General features: G+C 38.7%; 1 protein-coding gene across 1 annotated transcript in view; it reads left to right on the top strand.

Annotated features, from left to right (window-relative positions):
- PRTG (protogenin) overlaps positions 1-17,021 on the top strand; it is a 79,031-nt gene extending 62,010 nt beyond the window's left edge. The window contains exons 12-20 of the mRNA XM_032195233.1: positions 5,255-5,350; positions 5,774-5,960; positions 7,430-7,557; positions 8,312-8,482; positions 12,012-12,194; positions 13,375-13,495; positions 14,433-14,598; positions 15,496-15,600; positions 16,632-17,021. Coding sequence (XP_032051124.1) covers positions 5,255-5,350; positions 5,774-5,960; positions 7,430-7,557; positions 8,312-8,482; positions 12,012-12,194; positions 13,375-13,495; positions 14,433-14,598; positions 15,496-15,600; positions 16,632-17,021 — 1,547 coding nt within the window. The remainder of the gene's footprint in view (positions 1-5,254; positions 5,351-5,773; positions 5,961-7,429; positions 7,558-8,311; positions 8,483-12,011; positions 12,195-13,374; positions 13,496-14,432; positions 14,599-15,495; positions 15,601-16,631) is intronic.
- The last annotated feature ends 435 nt before the right edge of the window (positions 17,022-17,456 follow it).

The following is a 17,456-nucleotide window of genomic DNA, read 5'->3' as shown; positions in this document are numbered from 1 at the left end:
ATCTGATTCTCCCTCCATCCTGAGAAATGAAATGATTTGTCATAAAATCAGGATTGGAACATCTGAGTTCACTATAGCTTTTCTTGCTGAATCTGTTTTTACAGCACTAGCCTCAGTAACTGCTCTGAGCTTTCTATCTGCCAAGAAGCTAAACATAATCTCTAAAATTACACCTTAATGATGCAGTAAGACAATAAAATAGAGAAGTGTTCTCATTTGAACTCTTACCAAGCTTTGGCCACTGAAATGTTAAATGTGTTTTCCAAGTTATAATCTATGTTTTAAATGATAGTTCAATGTATTTTTAGCTCATACTTACAGTATTTAGCTTTGCCATAGTCCTACCGTGAAGTTTCTAAACCTATTGACTTGTAAAAGAAGGAGAAGGCTCCCCCAAGTGTCTTTCTGCTGAAAGACATATCAGGGTTGAACCTGCAGGGCTCACTGCAGATTTTTATGGGAGAGTGAATTACAGCATATGGGATGCCAGAGGAGTATCACTAGTGAGCTGTGACCTACCTACAAAAACTGTCATAAGAAAATGAGGCTAATCCTACTTTTTTTTTTTTTTTTTAAAGCAAAACAGCGATGTTTGGAACAGTATTTCTGATCGTTTTAAATTATTTATATTGATCGTTATAAAGCATACTTAGCTTCTTCCAAAGTGTATTTTATAGGAATATTATTACTAGAGGTGATATTTATGACCCTGGTTGAACCTACTATTCATGTGTTTTAAATATTGCCAGGCTTTGGTTATATAAAATGGTTGTAAGAGGCAGATCCACTGTGCTGTGTGAAGCTGTGCCAGCTTATCACATCCAGTCTCTAATGTCTTCTAAAAGACAGTCTATATACTCCAGAGGCACTCCTGTAATAAAATCTATGTATTAGCTCTGTCATGTCTATATTGACATCAGTGCTGGCCTCTTGCTTTGTATGAACAGTGTAGTTTTGTGTCCTTTCCACCAGCTGATTTAAGTAATGACTAAAAATGCCCATAAAAAGGCTGTGGGTGCTGTGATGCTTAATTTTATAACAGTCTAACATAGCCAGTAGCATTAAAACAAAACGGAACAAACAAGTGAGCAAAAAAAACAAACAAGCAAACAACACGTTCAACAGGCACAAAATAACTTTAACAAAATGAATCTGGTTGGTATATACATGTAGGCTAGAAAATTGCTCCTGTTCACCCCTTGTCTGGGAACAAACCTCCAACCACTACACAAATGCTAACAATTGGAATCGCAGGAGAATTAAATGAAATGATTACCAGGCTGTTCATGAAGATTTTGAAAATGCACAGGTGAAATCTTGATGTGAGGTGCTGTTTGTTTGTTTATTTGACTTAAATTGATTTTTTTTTTTTTGTTTAGTGTTTGAGTGAATCACCATGCCCGTTTTGTTTCTGAATAGCAGCGATTGTCTGTGGAAAGATGTGTGTTACTTCTGGGTCTTTTATGGGTGTGAATGATGGCCTCAGTGCTCACTCCCCTGATTTCTGAGCCTCTCAGCCTCCTGTTGCTGTATAATGTGCATGGATGGTGTACACTAAATTTGAGACTGGCAGCCCCTAGGTGGCCATGCCATCCACAATCTTTTATCAGTGATATATGTGTAAACTATTCAGGACACCTATGCAGGCTAAAGATGAGAAAGCTCCTGAAGTTCATTTTCTAAGGATATGTCTGGCTTTGAATGTTTGATCCAGTTGATGAATTGCTAGATAAAAGTGTTTACGCCACATTTGTGTTGGGATTGCCATTGTGGAGTAAATCATACCGTAAGCCTGTGGACAAAACCAATAGTTGTTAATAATGCACAGAAGAGAGGTTTCTATAGACAAAAAATATTTTCCAATATTTTCCAAGCAAATTTTATATAATTTTTTATTTTTTTTTATTTTTTTAGCTGCTTAATACACTGTCCTCTTAAAAATCTTTTGTATTTTCCATTTTGGATTTCTGTAGTATTTAGACTTTTCCAGGCCAGTACATAATGCAGCCCTGCTCAGATACTGTTTCAGTTACAGATACCACCAGCAGATTCTGTTTCAGCCATAGAAGCTGTACGGTACAGCTCAAAAACTGTGACACCCCATTTAGATTAAACCAGTCTTGCTGCCAACTGAACAGTGATGTCCTGTGTATGAAGTGGAAATAACCTTGTTTTTTAGATGGTAGAAGCTAGTTGAAAGGCTTTATTTTTAAACAGGTTCTTCTATATGAAGATAATTTTTTGAAACTTCTTGCAAGAATTTTTGAAACTTCTTACAAGAGTAAGATGAATGGTATTCAATGTTGTGCAGAATTAAGTAAAATACATTGGATCAAAAAAGTGCTTTCCTTAGACGTGAATTATTATTATTTTTTTCCTGTGGGAGTTAGATTTGCCTCTTCCACATCACATTCTTTTTCTCCCCAATCAAGCATTAATGAGGAATTCAAGTTAAAAAAAAAAAAAAAAAAAAAAAAAAAAGCAATGAGGATAAACAGACCTCACAGGCTCCTCATTCAGCTCAGCAGGGCACTAGACCTTAGCTATTCTTTATTTCACAGTGAAGATGATCAGTTCTGGGTGACCACTTTCAAAGGGCATGGAGTTTTTGAAGGTGCTCAGCAGGATGGTAAATTGTCATGTTTGTCATCATGTGTCTTGTGGAAATGCAGCAGGGGCCTCTTCTGCAGGAACTTGTAAAGAAAAAGATGCAGACTGTGACACTGGGCTGGTTGGGTGCCACCTGTTTGTGTGGAATTAGGTCAAAGGTCTGCTAAATAGTACTTGAATTCAAGTTTACTTTAAGAATGGATGAGAAAATCAAGTATAACAATCTCCAAAACATACTCCTAAAGAGATCTTGAAGATGTTTTGATGGCCTCAGTTTTTAATCTTGCCTTTGTTTTCAAAGATTGCAGTTCTGTATTAAATACACGTATTCCTACCACAGGTTAAGTAGGAAGTCCGGGGAGGTGGATCCTTTTGCTTTTCTGAGACACGCATTGTAATTCACATCAGAAAGTCATCGTAACTTGATTTGGATGTGTGGAAGTCGCTTGGTACTTCTGAAGTGTAGTAGTTATCTTTTTGGTTGGGCTCAGTGTTTTGAAATGCCCCTTCCCTTCAGATGAGTTGTTTTTCTTCGTTTTTTTTTTTTGTTGTTTGTTTGTTTGTTTGTTTGTTTGTTTGACTTTAAGAGATTGTAATGATTTATATATATAATATCGTGCTATCCTTCTGAATTTTCCATGTTAAAGTTCCGTATTTCCACTTACGTTGTGCTTAACATTATTCTTGGTGTTTGCATCTATCTCCTTTTGTCTGATTGTGATTTTGCTGACTAGTAACAACTGACTTCATCTGTTGTTAAAGTAACATTGTAAAGTGAAAAAATGTTTAAAAACTCATTTTCCAACATTTTACAATTTATATTGTTTTCTCACGACACTGAGGTCTGCCTGGAAAACGGGAATGGGCTTTTCTTGCCTATTCTAACATTAATGCTAAATATGTCAAAGAAATAACTGAAATCCAATTTTAAGAGCTCATTTTGCTCTACACCTAGATGTAGATTTTGGTAAAATAATCTTAAAAATAAACCTAGATGTAAACTGTATCTAGTGGTATTGCATTAAGGCTGATATTAGTAACTAAATCACAAAATTTCAAAATAAGCATGAAAACATTTTTACAAAATGCATTTTTATGAAGCAACTGTGCCTTATCTATGGAAGAACAAAATCCAGCTTTGTTGAGTTTGTATTGCTTATGCAGAGACTGCAGAGGGCGCTAAGGATCTGATATAAGCCAAAGTCCAGTTTGTGGGTAGGAAATGTCAGGGAAATGGGTTCCTGTTTATTTCAGGAGAAAGGCCATGTCAAATCTTGGCTAAAATGAGAAAGAGGAGAGCTTATTTTGAAAAGAGATAACATGGTATTTAGTGCAAGGAAAAAATCAAGTATAACACAGCCATATGACATCGGCCTAGACCTTCTTAAAACATTAATAGAAAGTAGTAGATTCGTTAGCTGTTGCAGTGGAAGAGGAAAATTATGTGTACATCAGTGCTGCTATGTAGTTTAGCTGTGCCCGTAAGAGCTCATATATGCTACCGCTTTGCAAATCATCCATTGTATGGGTGGGATTTGTTACAAATATCAAGAGAAAAGGCTGCAGAGAAGCTTGCTTTAGCACTGCAGCCATCCTGGTGGTTTGTACTCCATGCCATCTTCATTTCTGAAATGCTTAAGGACCCCCCCCCTTTCTTTTTTTTTTTTTTTTAACTTATTTCCCAGTAGTAATTTTTTCACTTGGACCAAGGCCAGTGTATCACTAACAAAACTGAGGGAAGCAGCAAACTGCAATATGAGAACCCACAGGCATGGCCAGAGTAGCAGCAAGACATTTAGATGTAGAGCTTAGGGATATGGTTTAGTGGGGACTGCTAGCGTTAGGTCAGAGGTTGGACTCGATGATCTTGAGGTCTCTTCCAACCTAGAAATTCTGTGATTCTGTGAAACTGTAATATGAGGACCCAAAGACATGGCCAGAGAAAGGGAAGCAGGGAGACCCTTCAAGCTAGGAGCAGTGACCCTCTAAGAATGCCAGAATCAGCTTTCAGGAAAACATATGGAAGCGGTAGTTTTAAGTCAAAGGTGTTATTAACAATGACTGTTGTTTCACGGTATTATATATCCTCTAGGAAGCTTGAACCAAAACATTTCCCATTTCTGTGCTGGATCCTGTCTTTCTGCATTTGCCTTACTTGCCCTGCTTCATTCCAGCCTGTTTATCCAGAAAAAAAATGTTGATTTCTATGGATCTCATGCTGTTTTTTCAACAGATCTCTGTTACAGACTGAAAGCACTTTTACTTATGCTGAATGAAACTATTAAAAAAATCTAGCTCTATAGCTGTGAATGTGTGAGTTTGTTTCAAATAGAAATGTGATATTTATCCCACTCCCCTCCCACTGATATCTGTTCCAAAAAAAATTATTTCAGTCTACTGGAAGCAAGACTGGGAGATGTAACTGATTCCAGTGCAGCCTAGGCAAAGATTCGCAGAAGTTCATAGGACTGGAGGAGAAAAGGCAGTCTTCCAAATATCTAACCCTTTTATTGGTCTGCTGACAATAGCAGACAAGTTTTGAATTGAATTTGCAGAACACTCAAGTTATCTCGCTGCCTGTAGAAGTCTGAAAATCCTTATTTTTTTTGTCTTGATTCTAATTATTCATTTTCTCTTTGTGCAGATCCTAGAAGAAAGTACCACGTAAGGCTGCTGGCATATAACAATATGGAAGAAGGTTATCAGGCAGACCAAACAGTCAGCACTCCAGGATGTGTCTGTAAGTGTTGTAGATGTATTAAGAGTTTAGTTCCAGGATTCCAGCAGCTCTTTTTAATCTATAAATAAACACTTAATTCAATGTAAAATAGAGAACCAGAAAGGTTGTATGTGTGACAAATACTGTTCTAGTCAGAGACAGTCTCTTGTTTTAATAAGTTGCAGCTGAGGAAACAAGATAGCTACCAAACACATTTTCCTTCCCTGTTGGATTGTCTGTGTCATCTAACCAGTGACGTGTCATATATCTTATCAGTTCAATGTCTTGAACCAGATTCCTGGGTCTGAATGCCAGGTAATACTGAGTGGGAGCAGATATGAACCTAAACCTATGGGTTCAGACCTGTCTCTTAACCTTAGCAGTATCTGTGTATGCTTCATTAAATAATGTATGCTGCTGTTTTTTGTTTTTTTTTTTTTAAAGCTGTCCGTGATCGCATGGTGCCACCACCCCCGCCCCCTCACCATCTCTATGCCAAAGCTAACACTTCATCTTCTATCTACCTTCACTGGGGAAAGCCTGCCTTCACATCTGCACAGGTCATTAATTACACCATCCGTTGCAACCCAGTGGGACTGCAGAATGCGTCTCTGGTTCTCTACCTTCAAACGTAAGTGCAGTGCTCTTGCATCTTCATTTCCCATTTCTAGATCCAGTTTCCAATTTTTCTGTCCTCTTTTAATCCACTTTAAGAGGGATAAAAGTTGTTGCAGTCAAAAAGCTGTGTGTTTTATCCAGTGGCTGCTAGTTGGCTGCTTTTTCTTTGGTTGTATAAGATGTGTTTGTAGAACACCTGAGTTCTCTTCCTGACGTCCTGGTGTTTGATCTCTGGACAAGCTCTTGAATTTTTAACAGGTTTATTAGCTAAGCTGAACTTAATGTTAAAGTCATTCTTTGGTTCTTCAACCAAGCAAAAACTATAAACTATTTTGTAGTTAGCTTCTCTGGTCAAAAATGGGACTTGTTACAGTGTCTGATTTTAACATTGGAGGCAAAAAATCTTGAGTTTTGAGGGGTTGAGTGTGTCCTTGTGGGAATGCCATGTTCCTATGTGGCATCCTGCCAGGAGAAAGCTAAGTAGACCTATAGCTTGCTATTCAGAGAAGCAACATGTGAGCCACAGAACAGTAGGACAGGGAAGAAATCCTGCCTGAGCTCAACGTTCAACTCTGTGCCCTGGTCATATGAAAGCAGAAGACTTTGCTCTATTGTGACTGTGTACAGTGGGGGACATGGTGCTGTTGAGGGAATCCATATGTGTGTAGCTCTCTCAATATTTGGGCTTACTCAGGTCTTCTAAAGAGAAGAAACGCTGTGTTAAAAGATAGCTTCCATCCTGACATTGATTGTTTTCTCTTCAAAGAACACATCACTTGCTGTAGGAGTCAACACGTAGACCCAGTACAATCACCATGTACAATCCCTGGCATATATTATGGAGCATAGCAGTGAATACTGCTTTTTGTGATAAGATGAAAGTATTGCACGTATTGGTGACTGACTGCACTATGGAAAATGAAAACACTAAATGAGACTTAAGTACGGAAGATTTGTATTCCACAGAGATCCCCTAAACGTGGGGGTGATAGAAGGCCATAAATGGAAGGAGGAGTTTCATGCATAGCCTGTATATTGTGAACTGAGAACAGAACCAAGAATAACTGATGGAGCCAACAGCAAGTGCCTTTTCAGCAGTGGCTGTAATTTGTGTTACTCCAGTTTAAAGCATAGTGTCATATGGATGAACATGGGAAGAGCTGAGTTTGGGATACCCGCTGGCAGTCTGGGCCATGATGTTCTTGGACTTGCTTATGCATCAGCTGTCCAACTAAGCTCTGTAAAAACCTGAGCTCAAATCAACTGATATCAAACATAGTGTGCTCCAGGGAGCTCCAGGGTTAGTAGAATTACCATTTTAGGTAGACAGTGCAGATGGCTCACGTGTCTGGACTTGAACTGGTTTGTTCTGTGTTGAACTGACAGCAGCAATCTACTCACCATGGCTAAGAGATATCATTTGAGTTCTGGATCTTCAAGTCAACATCTGCTGTTATGTTTCCTTTTTCTTCATCTGTACAGGTCAGAGACTCACATGTTAGTTCAAGGTCTTGAACCAAAAACCATGTATGAATTTGCAGTTCGTTTGCATGTGGACCAGCTCTCTAGTCCCTGGAGTCCAGTTGTCTATCATACTACCCTTCCAGAAGGTAAGGGCACTAGGCGAAGACTACAATGTTCTGAAAAAAAACTTGTAAGCCAAATAACCTGAGAAATTGCTTATTAATTTGGAGCTGTCTGCAGGAGAGATAAAGACTTTCCTCTAATGTACAGATAATGCTCTTCTCAGTGGAAGACAGAAAAACGCTCTAAAGAAAATGCGTTTTTTAGAACTGTGAAATTTTTTTTCAAAATCTACATAAAACCATCAACCATTTTAAAATAAAATGTGATACTAGCAACCACTGAAATAACTTGAATAAAAAAGAATGTTTATAGGAGAGGCACAGTTAATTCACAGGTATTATGAAAATGTATTTTAAAATCCAACAGTTTTAGAAACTGTAAGACAATTACGTATATACCTTCCTTTCTACTACCCTAGCTGCTGGTTTGTTTCTCTGTCAGCTTGGTCAGTGAAAAATCAAAAGCTTCAGTTTCACATTCTTAGCATAGCAATATTTGATGTTTGGGATGTACCTCTTCACAGGGAATCTTTATTTATTTATTTATTAAAATTTTGGCTTTGAAGGAAAAAATACAGAACTTGCTTTTACAAAATCTGAGCTATTAACCAGATCAGAGTTAACACAAGAGTTTCTGTTGAAGAGCAGTGAATATGATTTGTTTATGTTACCTGGGATGTAGCAATAGCCATTGGTTCTAGACAGCAGTTTGTTTTTGAGCAGTTTAATTACATGCAAATTAGGTTAGCCTAATAGTATTGTGTTACTGTTCTCACAGCACCATCTGGCCCTCCAGTAGGAGTGAAGGTGACTTTGATAGAGGATGATACTGCTTTGGTTTCCTGGAAGCCACCTGATGGTCCTGAAACAGTTGTTACACGATATACTATCCTCTATGCATCCAGGAAGTCTTGGATTGCTGGGGAATGGCAAGTGTTGCACAGAGAAGGTAAACTAAAATCATAAATGTATGAACTGGACAAACAGTGATGCTACTTGTAAGATGCTTCATTATTTTCAGCTCCCTTGAACTACAGCAAGAAAGAAATTCATATAAATGTTCACATGAAAGTCACAATTAGTTTAGAATTACTCCCATCTGATGAAAACATATTAAAAACCAATTAATACCTCAGAAGGTGAGGGGAGAGGGGTTGTCTATGTTGCTTTGGAGCTCAGAGTGTGCATGTGAACCAAAATGTCTCATAAATGCAATTACATCCATCATAGTTCTGGATAACAATGATTGTGATGGTTTTATTTTGTGAATGTGCGCTTTCAAATCTGAAGTCTCCAAGATGCCTTGCTCTTCAGAAATAAATTTACAAACGTGGCTGTGTGTTTCTATGTTTCTTTTGATCACTGCCAGTCCAGTTAGCTCAGTTTGACTTGAAGAACTTTACCCTACTCCCAGTAAATAGCTGTGCAAATTGATTTTAACTCTCTGGCTGTCTTTGACGGCTGAATCCCAGCTAGCTAATCTAACAGTATGTCAGGTATGGTAATGTGAACTGCAGTCATATCTTTGGGGTTACACGTAGACATAGTCTACGTTTTCATAGGTGCTTTCCAGAATAATACTATGATTTAGAGAGCTGCATTATGAATAGATTTATATTATAGCCAGGAAAACAAAGCAAAATACATTTATTCTTATGTTGGTATTCAAAATAGACAGAGGCAGTTCAGAATAGATAATGTTCCAATAATGTATTGTACTAAAGCAAGAACCTCAGTGTTACAGAGTAAAGTCGTGCTGAGCAGCTTAATTAAGAAGATTGCCTAGGAAGACTTATATTTCATCGTTCTGTTGTTGTTTTGTGGCTGAAAGCTTATTTGCCAGCAGAGAGTGATTCCTTAAATCTTCTCTATAGGAAAATACACAATACATAATGGCTTTAGAAGTGCACTCAAAGAGGACGATTCTTTTTTTCCAATTTCAGTGAGACAGAACTGTCTGTTAAAAATTGGTGGTTGACCCTTGTGCTGCTCCTACAGAGAAGATAAAGGACTGATAGCCACTTGGAAAGGTGTCAGTCCCACTTTGTCTTTGCTGAAGCAGAATAGTATTTTTTTTAAGGCTGACCTCTGACAGAAATTGTCAGCAGAAGAACACACAGCAGAAGAACAGCAGTGAAATGACTCTCAATCTTAAGCAAAATTTATGAAAAATATCTGGTCTTTGAAATATCCAAGAGCTGTAACTATAGGGGATTGAGTCCTTTCCCCCACCAAAAAAAAAAAAGTTTCAAAGAAACAGTAATATAGAGTTGTTACAAACTGTTCAAGGAAACAGAAAAGTTTTCATATTAAAGGACCAATCCAATATTAATTTTAATTTACTAAAATGCAGCAGATTTAATTTTAAATTCACAGAGAGCTTTTATTTGAAGAATAAATGTAATTTTAGGGATAATATACTGCATATGTTATGTGCAGCAAAGCAGTTGAGTTGCTGTTCCAGGTATATCCTTCAGCTCAGCCATGACTGTGCAACTGAACAGCATCTCAGATTTTTTTTTTACCATAGCTAGTTGAAATTAGGGGATGGCAGTAACAATAAACACAGGCACGTATTCCTGTACTGGAAGTGTTGGATGGGATGAGCAAATGGAAAGCTATAAATCTGTGTTACTGTGTCCATCAGTGTTAGTCACGAATTTCGTAGTTGGATAGATATATTTGGGTTTGAGGTGTGGCAGGGAATTCAGGACAATCTGTAATACTCCTACTTAAAGTACAGATGAGAAAATGTGAAAGAAAATGAGTATGTAGAAGAAAGATTGGGCAAATACTGGGCCAGTCCCTTGCCAGTCCTTTCATAGGTAATTTCAGGCAGGAGCAAGGTTAGACTTTTTTTTTTTTAAATGCATTTATTCTGACAAGATCAGCTAACCCTGTACAATAAAGAGGATTCTTTTGTTTTGACACCAGGCTTCTACAGAAGATTTATGAAATAAACCTATAAAAGTCCTAACATTGGTTTTAGTTTATGCATGAAAACATCTGCCAACCCACCAAGTTAAAAAACAAAAACCCAACACTTTAATTTGCCTGAGTTTGCGTTAGCCGTGGCAGATTTAGGATGTAACTGCAGTCTGTTGCTGGTTTGTGGTGTGAGCTAGCTTCCAGCCACCTCCCCCCTCTTCTCTAGCTCCCTTCAAGTGGCTCAGAAGCTCCAGCCCTTCCACACTTGCGGTGCAGTAAATCAGTACAAAGTGCTTACTTGCTTTAGCTTTGCAACAGATTTGCAAGGGGCTGGTGGGAAAGAGCCTCTAATATCGAAACCTGACCTTCCGCCCTTGCTGGTGCTAAATATTACAGCTCCTTTGGTTACAGATACCTCACATTTTACTTCAAATGCTTTCAGCTAATGGGTGTTTTTTATGGAAGAGCTGAAATAGCTTTTGAAGTAGCTTCTCTTTTGCCAGATGTATAATCTTTTCTGTCAACAAAACAACCTTATATTTCATATGCTCCCATGATGCTATAAATTCTGACTTCTGAAACTGATTTGAAAGGCTGAAATTTAGACTTACGCCTGAGAAAGTGAATGGAATTTGTGACAGAGAGCAGGGGATAGATTTGGTCCTGTAACTGCCATTATTTTGGGAAAGGAAAGCAATGTATTTCTATGGTAGGAAGAAACGGGCATTTTAGAAAGCAATTCGAATTTTAAGCAGCAGTCTGCAGTTCCCGGACCTGCAAAACTGTCATTGATTTTGATAGGAGTTTTGCCTGTCTAAGGATGATGCAAGTGAATCCTATTTATGTTCTTAATGTATTTCTCCTGCCTTCAGGGATTTTAGGAAAAGAATCCTTAACATGTGAGAGATGCTTTATGTAATATTTTTGTAGCACAGCTTAGGTGAACAGTAATCAAGGAAGCCTCCACATCTCTAAATAAGGTTTAATTTTATTTTAAAAGCATCATATAATGTACATTTCAAATCTGTCCTGTTCGTTTTACCAAATAGACCTGAAATGCGATAAGCCAAACCTGAATGATGTTGTTATGACATTTTTAATTCACATTCATGATACGGTGCCATTCCCACAGAGCGTCTAGGAGGCACGCAAATACTAGGGATGTCTCATGTTCTGCTTTCTGCGGCTGAAAGTCTGGGTAACAATTGGAGCATTGCTCACAGATAGAATCACAACGTTAACACGGTCAGGCACCGAAATGAAGCTAGTGCTAGACTGAGGATTAGTGTGCTCTGTATTGTAGCCAATACTTGACTCTTGTTTTTGAACTGTATTGGCACTTCACACTGTGCTGTGTTCAAGCAGTACGGAGAGAAAGACAGGAGTGTTCTACACCCTGTATATGCAGGCTGGAACATGTAAAAGTGATCACAGTCCTCGGACCAGACTGGGAGGTGGCACTGGAAAGAAAGCACACGTGCCAGTGTCTAAATCTCAGTCTGTTTCCAGAGACTTTGTCTAACTGCAACTGTATATTCATCTTTTCCTAGGAGCAATGACTATGGCTTTGCTGGAAAACCTCGTGGCAGGGAATGTCTACTTGGTGAAAATAGCAGCCTCCAATGAAGTGGGAGAAGGACCCTTCTCAAATGTGGTGGAACTTGCTGTACTGCCAAAGGAGACATCAGAGTCTAATCAGAGGCCTAAACGCTTGGATTCAGGAGATTCCACAAGTCAGTAGCAGTATTTTGATTAGTGCTGTCACAAGCACCAGAAAAAAAAAAAGATCCCTATTTGTTTTAACTGGTAACTGCTTTCTGGATAAACCATATTCCACATGAGGCAGTCCTAACAGTATCGCTTCTTTTTTTTTTTTTTTTTTTTTTTTAGTGCAACCATTTTGGAATTTCTGTCTCAGTGCAACTCAGAACTAGTTTAATTCTTTTGCTCAGAAGTTGGAAGTTTGCTTTTCAACTGGGAATACATGACTATTGTGAATTGTACTATCTTGGCAGCCCCTCTGCTAAGACGTTTCCTATTAGTCCTTTATTTGGCTTAAGATACCAGTAGCACTGGGTCAGTTAGAACCAGACAGCCCAGCAGAGATGAGATGGCATCTCAAATAAATCTGTTGAAATTTGGTGGCTCCTAGAATTCCAGCAACCCAAATCAACCTGTTAGTCAGTGATATATCACTGTATGTTTTCACCAAAGAATTCAGCCCCACCTGCAGCTCTTTAGGGAAAAATATGCTTTACCTTGGGGAAACCAAGGTGACTTCAGTGTTTTTTCCATGTAAGAATGGAAGAACAAATTGTCTGTCACAGAAAGGGATTTATCTTGGTGACTTCTCACAGATTTTAAAGTCGTTTGGGGACACCAGAGATAGTAATTATTCAGGTGTATGAACCTTTTAACCTTTCCCTGCTGCTGCACGCTGAATTGTGATTCATGCAGGGATTTATCTTGTTCAGGTTTTCTCCGCTCCTGGACTCCAGCTGTATTTCAGGCCAAATAACTGAAGTTGTGCCCTCAGGATTAGGTTAACAGGCATTTGATGTAACGAAGAAAAACTCTCCTAGGAGACAGCAGCTGGAATTCTCCAAGCCTTTTCCCTTTGTTATTTAGTAGCACCCTGTAAGGGGTGGGTTAGAGCAGGCTCCTCTGCTCTATGTTGTGTGTCACTGAAAAGGCTGTAGTGTGGGGCTGTCCCTTTTTCCCCTCCCATGCTATGGCTGCATATGGTCCTCCATTTGTGCTAGAAGTTTTATTTCCAAAGGTGTCAAAATGTATGACAGAGAAGGTCCAGAAATCTCATTAAAAGGAAGCATTTGTCTGTGTGATTGTGACTGTAACCCTATTCAGGTAACTCTTCTTATTTTCTGAGCCTTTAATTGTTCTTTTTTGCTATAGCTTATTCTGACTATTACCATCTGGACCAGAAATCAATGACTGGCATTGTTGTTGGAGTTTGCATAGCCTTGACCTGCATCCTTATCTGCATCCTGATCTTAATTTATCGCAGTAAAGCCAGGTATGTTTTTGTTCACCAAGAGTGAGATCTTTCCCAACACTGTTTCTGTATGAGCACAAGTCACCTGGGACATGTGTTCTTCTCTGATAGTGCTAAGTTCTTTGAAGTGCTTTGTCTCTTCACCTGTTTCAGCCAGAAATGGAAGCAAAGTTCCTAGTTTTGTTGGCTCTTCCTACTCTACCTGAACCCCTTCTACAATGAAAAGAGGAAAGAACCTACAGAGGGGGTCAGCAGTGCTTTGACAACTAAGCATGAGGCATGTTTCCAAACAAAAAAGCCCTTTGAGTCAGATAAACATGCTGCTTTATATCATCTCTTCCTCCTGCTTAGCCCTGCAGTCTGCCCAGCCCTGGTTTACAAGGCTTTAAACCTTTGATGTTGCTGGACAAGAGGAACTCTGACATGAAGCAGTTCTGTGATACAATTTCTTTGCACTAGTGCAAGCCACTGTCTGTCTTCCTTGTCATCAGCTGCTATGAGGCCCAGCCTGGCCCTAGTGACTCTGCCCATAACTTTGGGATCTGAACAAATATAAGTTACTAAAAATAAATACATTTTTAAAGCTGTCTGGAAGTATATTTTAGTAACAGGCTTTTTTAGCACACATGCAGGAGAAAATATGGATTGGGAGACAGTCTCTGTGTAGCATAGTAGAAAGGTCCTAATATCATTAGCGGTTACTTCCTTCAAGTATTATTAGTAATCATGAGGAATTCTTGCCTGCACATATGCTTGTAGCCTACTGCACATGATTAACTGGAAGCGGATGTTATTTTTATGACAAGCAATAATACACGTTTCATGAGAATTATATAATAAAATATAGATGCTAAAAATATACTAATATTACTTGATTAATAATAGCCTTGAAGTTTATACTTGATTCAATGTATTTTCTTCCTGTGGGTCAATTTTATTTCTGCTTAACATTGTGTAGAAAAACATCTGCCCCTAAACCTGTGCAGCAAAGTACTGACCAGCTGTCACATACCAGCATCTCATTAGCCAGCGCTAATGAGGCAGAGAAGAGTATTGAAGGAATCGCAGAGAATGCAGAATCCTTGTTGCCAATGATAGTGGGAAACAGCTTCATCGATGCTAAGGTACTGTGAGCTTTACTCACTCCCAAAACAGAAATCTTTCTTTAGAATTCATTGTTACAACATCTGAATCCCTATCAAAATTAAAATATGTACAATGCAAATTCACAGCAGTTTTGTTTAATGGACAAACACAAGTGTGGCAATCCAGGAACAAATTTTCAAGACTCATTTTTAAAGTTCAGCTAGAGATTTGATTTAATACACACTACTCTGTAGATTGCCAATTTTGGCAATTCTATTCTAAGAGCAGGAGATAGCCAAGAGAGTCCTTGTCAAGCACCTAGTTCAGTCAGTGCAATGCACAGTCTAGTCAAGTGTGGCACTAGAGCAAGTAATAAAGAAAATATCTTTCTTTATCTTTACTGGTAAGACAATGTTACATTTTAAAACTCATATTTAGTCAAATTATAGATCAATCTAGATGGCAGGATGTGTCAGTAGATGCGTAGAACCTTTTAGTATGACAAAAACACATTGGACATATTTTCACAGATAGACATCCTGATTTATGGCATGTTCTGTACATACTGCAAACTTGCATTGTACTATTCCTTCAGGACATATGGAAGAGCTGGAAAAATATGGAAATGGACCTCAGTACAGGCACTATGTCACATTCCAAAGGGTGGAACAGGAGCAGTGATTGGAACTGTTTGCTCTGGGTTTGTGGTATTGCACCTGTTAGGTCTGGCCTGTGGGCTTGCCAGATTTCGTGGAAATGGTCTTGACTAGTCTCAAGCAGTAGATGAATACCTGACCATAAAAAACTAACTGAGCGCTAAACCTCATTTGTCTTTCTTTTCAGTATGGAGCCAATGGTTGGAATAGAAAAAAATATTTTCAAATATCTTGGAAATGTAGTGTGTTAAAATCTCTCTCTCTCTCTTTCTATTGTAGGGGGGGTCTGATCTAATTATTAACAGCTATGGGCCTGTCACAAAAGCCAACTGCAAGAAGAGGTGGCTGTTCTTCCAGGATACTAAGAAGGTGAAGGCTGAGGAGGTAATTGGCATAGTGGGCAGAGGTGCACAATCTCTGCTGTAATACCATGTTTGCAAAGGAAGATATTTAGTTTTCTATGTATGGGAAAATGTAATTAGTAGCTTAAGTTTTAATGGAATAATATCAGTTTTGTTAGGGTTGATAGTATTCTACATTGTAGCATAGTCATATGGAATTTTAATTTTCTGTCCCAAGTTGTCAAATATTTTAACTCTTTACAATTAACTGATAACTTTCTTGCCTGTGCCCTTTATCTGTGAGCAAACAGATTTCTGTGCATACCGTCTACAGTACATTTGCAGAGACATTGTGTACATATAAACACAAATTAAATATAAACATCTAAGAATCCCTTGCTACCCTGATAGCTAACACCTTATGTTTGCTGAAGAGAAACCAAAAGAGGGAAGTGAAATGATTTATCCAAAGTATTGAAGAAATTTAGAATCTGAGCTAAGACTGTCATGCTTTTGAAATTGTTGCTCTGCCTGTAATTTCTGTTTGGATTCAATCCAAAACTGAAACGTTAAACCGAATCCTGAACCCTGTAGTACAAATTCACATCTATGGGGCATCTGACTGGTGTTTATTGAACACTAACTTATATTGTGCTCTTGGTATGTTTAAGGAATAGGAAAGCTTGAGCAGCTGTTTATTTTTGATGCCTTTATGGGAAAAATACTTGCTACCACCCAAGGAGTAATGCTTAAAGAATATGCATGAAGAGATGGGAGACAGCTCTATCAAGTATATTGTTAAAATACCATTAAGGTCTCTTTAGTGAAATCATTATTGATTAGCCATGCTTGGCAAGAGGGGATTGCTTCGTCTAGTATGGAAGAGAAAAGTATGCACAAGGCTTGAGATTGATTCTTCTTAACCTGCTGTAGGAAAGCCCAGGCTGTTACTCTAAGCCAATGCTGTAGTAAGCACTCTGGTGGAATAGGAGATTGGAAGTGCAGTAAAAAATTCAAACTATAGCTCAGCTTTTCAGAGGCTGAACAACCTTTTCCTCTCTGCTTTTTATATAGCCTCAGAGAAGATTTGTCCAGGCAGTGTGTCTGTATCAGCCAAGTACCACTGTGCTGATCAGTGAGGATGACTCCCCCAGCTCTCCTGGCCAGCAGTCTAATTTCCAGGTGCCATTCAGTATTGCTGCCGACACAGAGCATTCAGCCAACAGCGAAGGAAGTCACGAGACTGGTGACTCTGGAAGATTTTCTCATGAGTCCAATGATGAGATACACCTCTCCTCCGTGGCAAGTGCCACCCCTCCTGCTACCAGTCATTTTATAAGCAGTGACTTGGGTACGAACATGATGAGCCCTGCCATCAGCAACTGCAAAGAATCTCCTCTGCCGTTCACTACTGACCAGACTGCTACCTCACCTCTTCAGATACACTCTGCAGTGCAAAACTGACATCCTTAGGACCACACCAGACATTCTTGCAGTGTATGTCTGTTCGAAGGACAATGAACAGGAAGCCAAAGTTTTATTGTGGAAAGCCTGACAAACCCAGCAGGTGATCCCAAGTTTCTGTTGAATGTTTTATATTTGTTTATTTTAACTCACTCATTTTGAATGTTCAGTGGTCAACAAATGTGAAAGGACAGTGAAGATTTCTGACTAAAGTTAAGAATATGTCACTGGAGCAAAGGGAAGGCTTTAGGCCCTTTTGCTGACTATCTACCTCAGTTTGCCGAGAGGTGAACTCTGAATGACAACTGCTTTACCTCGTTTGTGTTCTAGTTGGTCTCAGCTATGGAACTGACGATACTTCCTAGTAGTGTTGTTTTATTTTGGGTTTCTTTTTTTTTCAGTTGTGTGTAGAATGAGTGTGTGTGTGTGTGCGTG

The sequence above is a fragment of the Aythya fuligula genome, chromosome 11 (genome assembly GCF_009819795.1).
Source record: "Aythya fuligula isolate bAytFul2 chromosome 11, bAytFul2.pri, whole genome shotgun sequence".
Lineage (NCBI taxonomy): Eukaryota > Metazoa > Chordata > Aves > Anseriformes > Anatidae > Aythya > Aythya fuligula.
The sequence above is the reverse complement of the archived record's forward strand: the minus strand, read 5'-3'. Positions and strand labels throughout refer to the sequence as shown.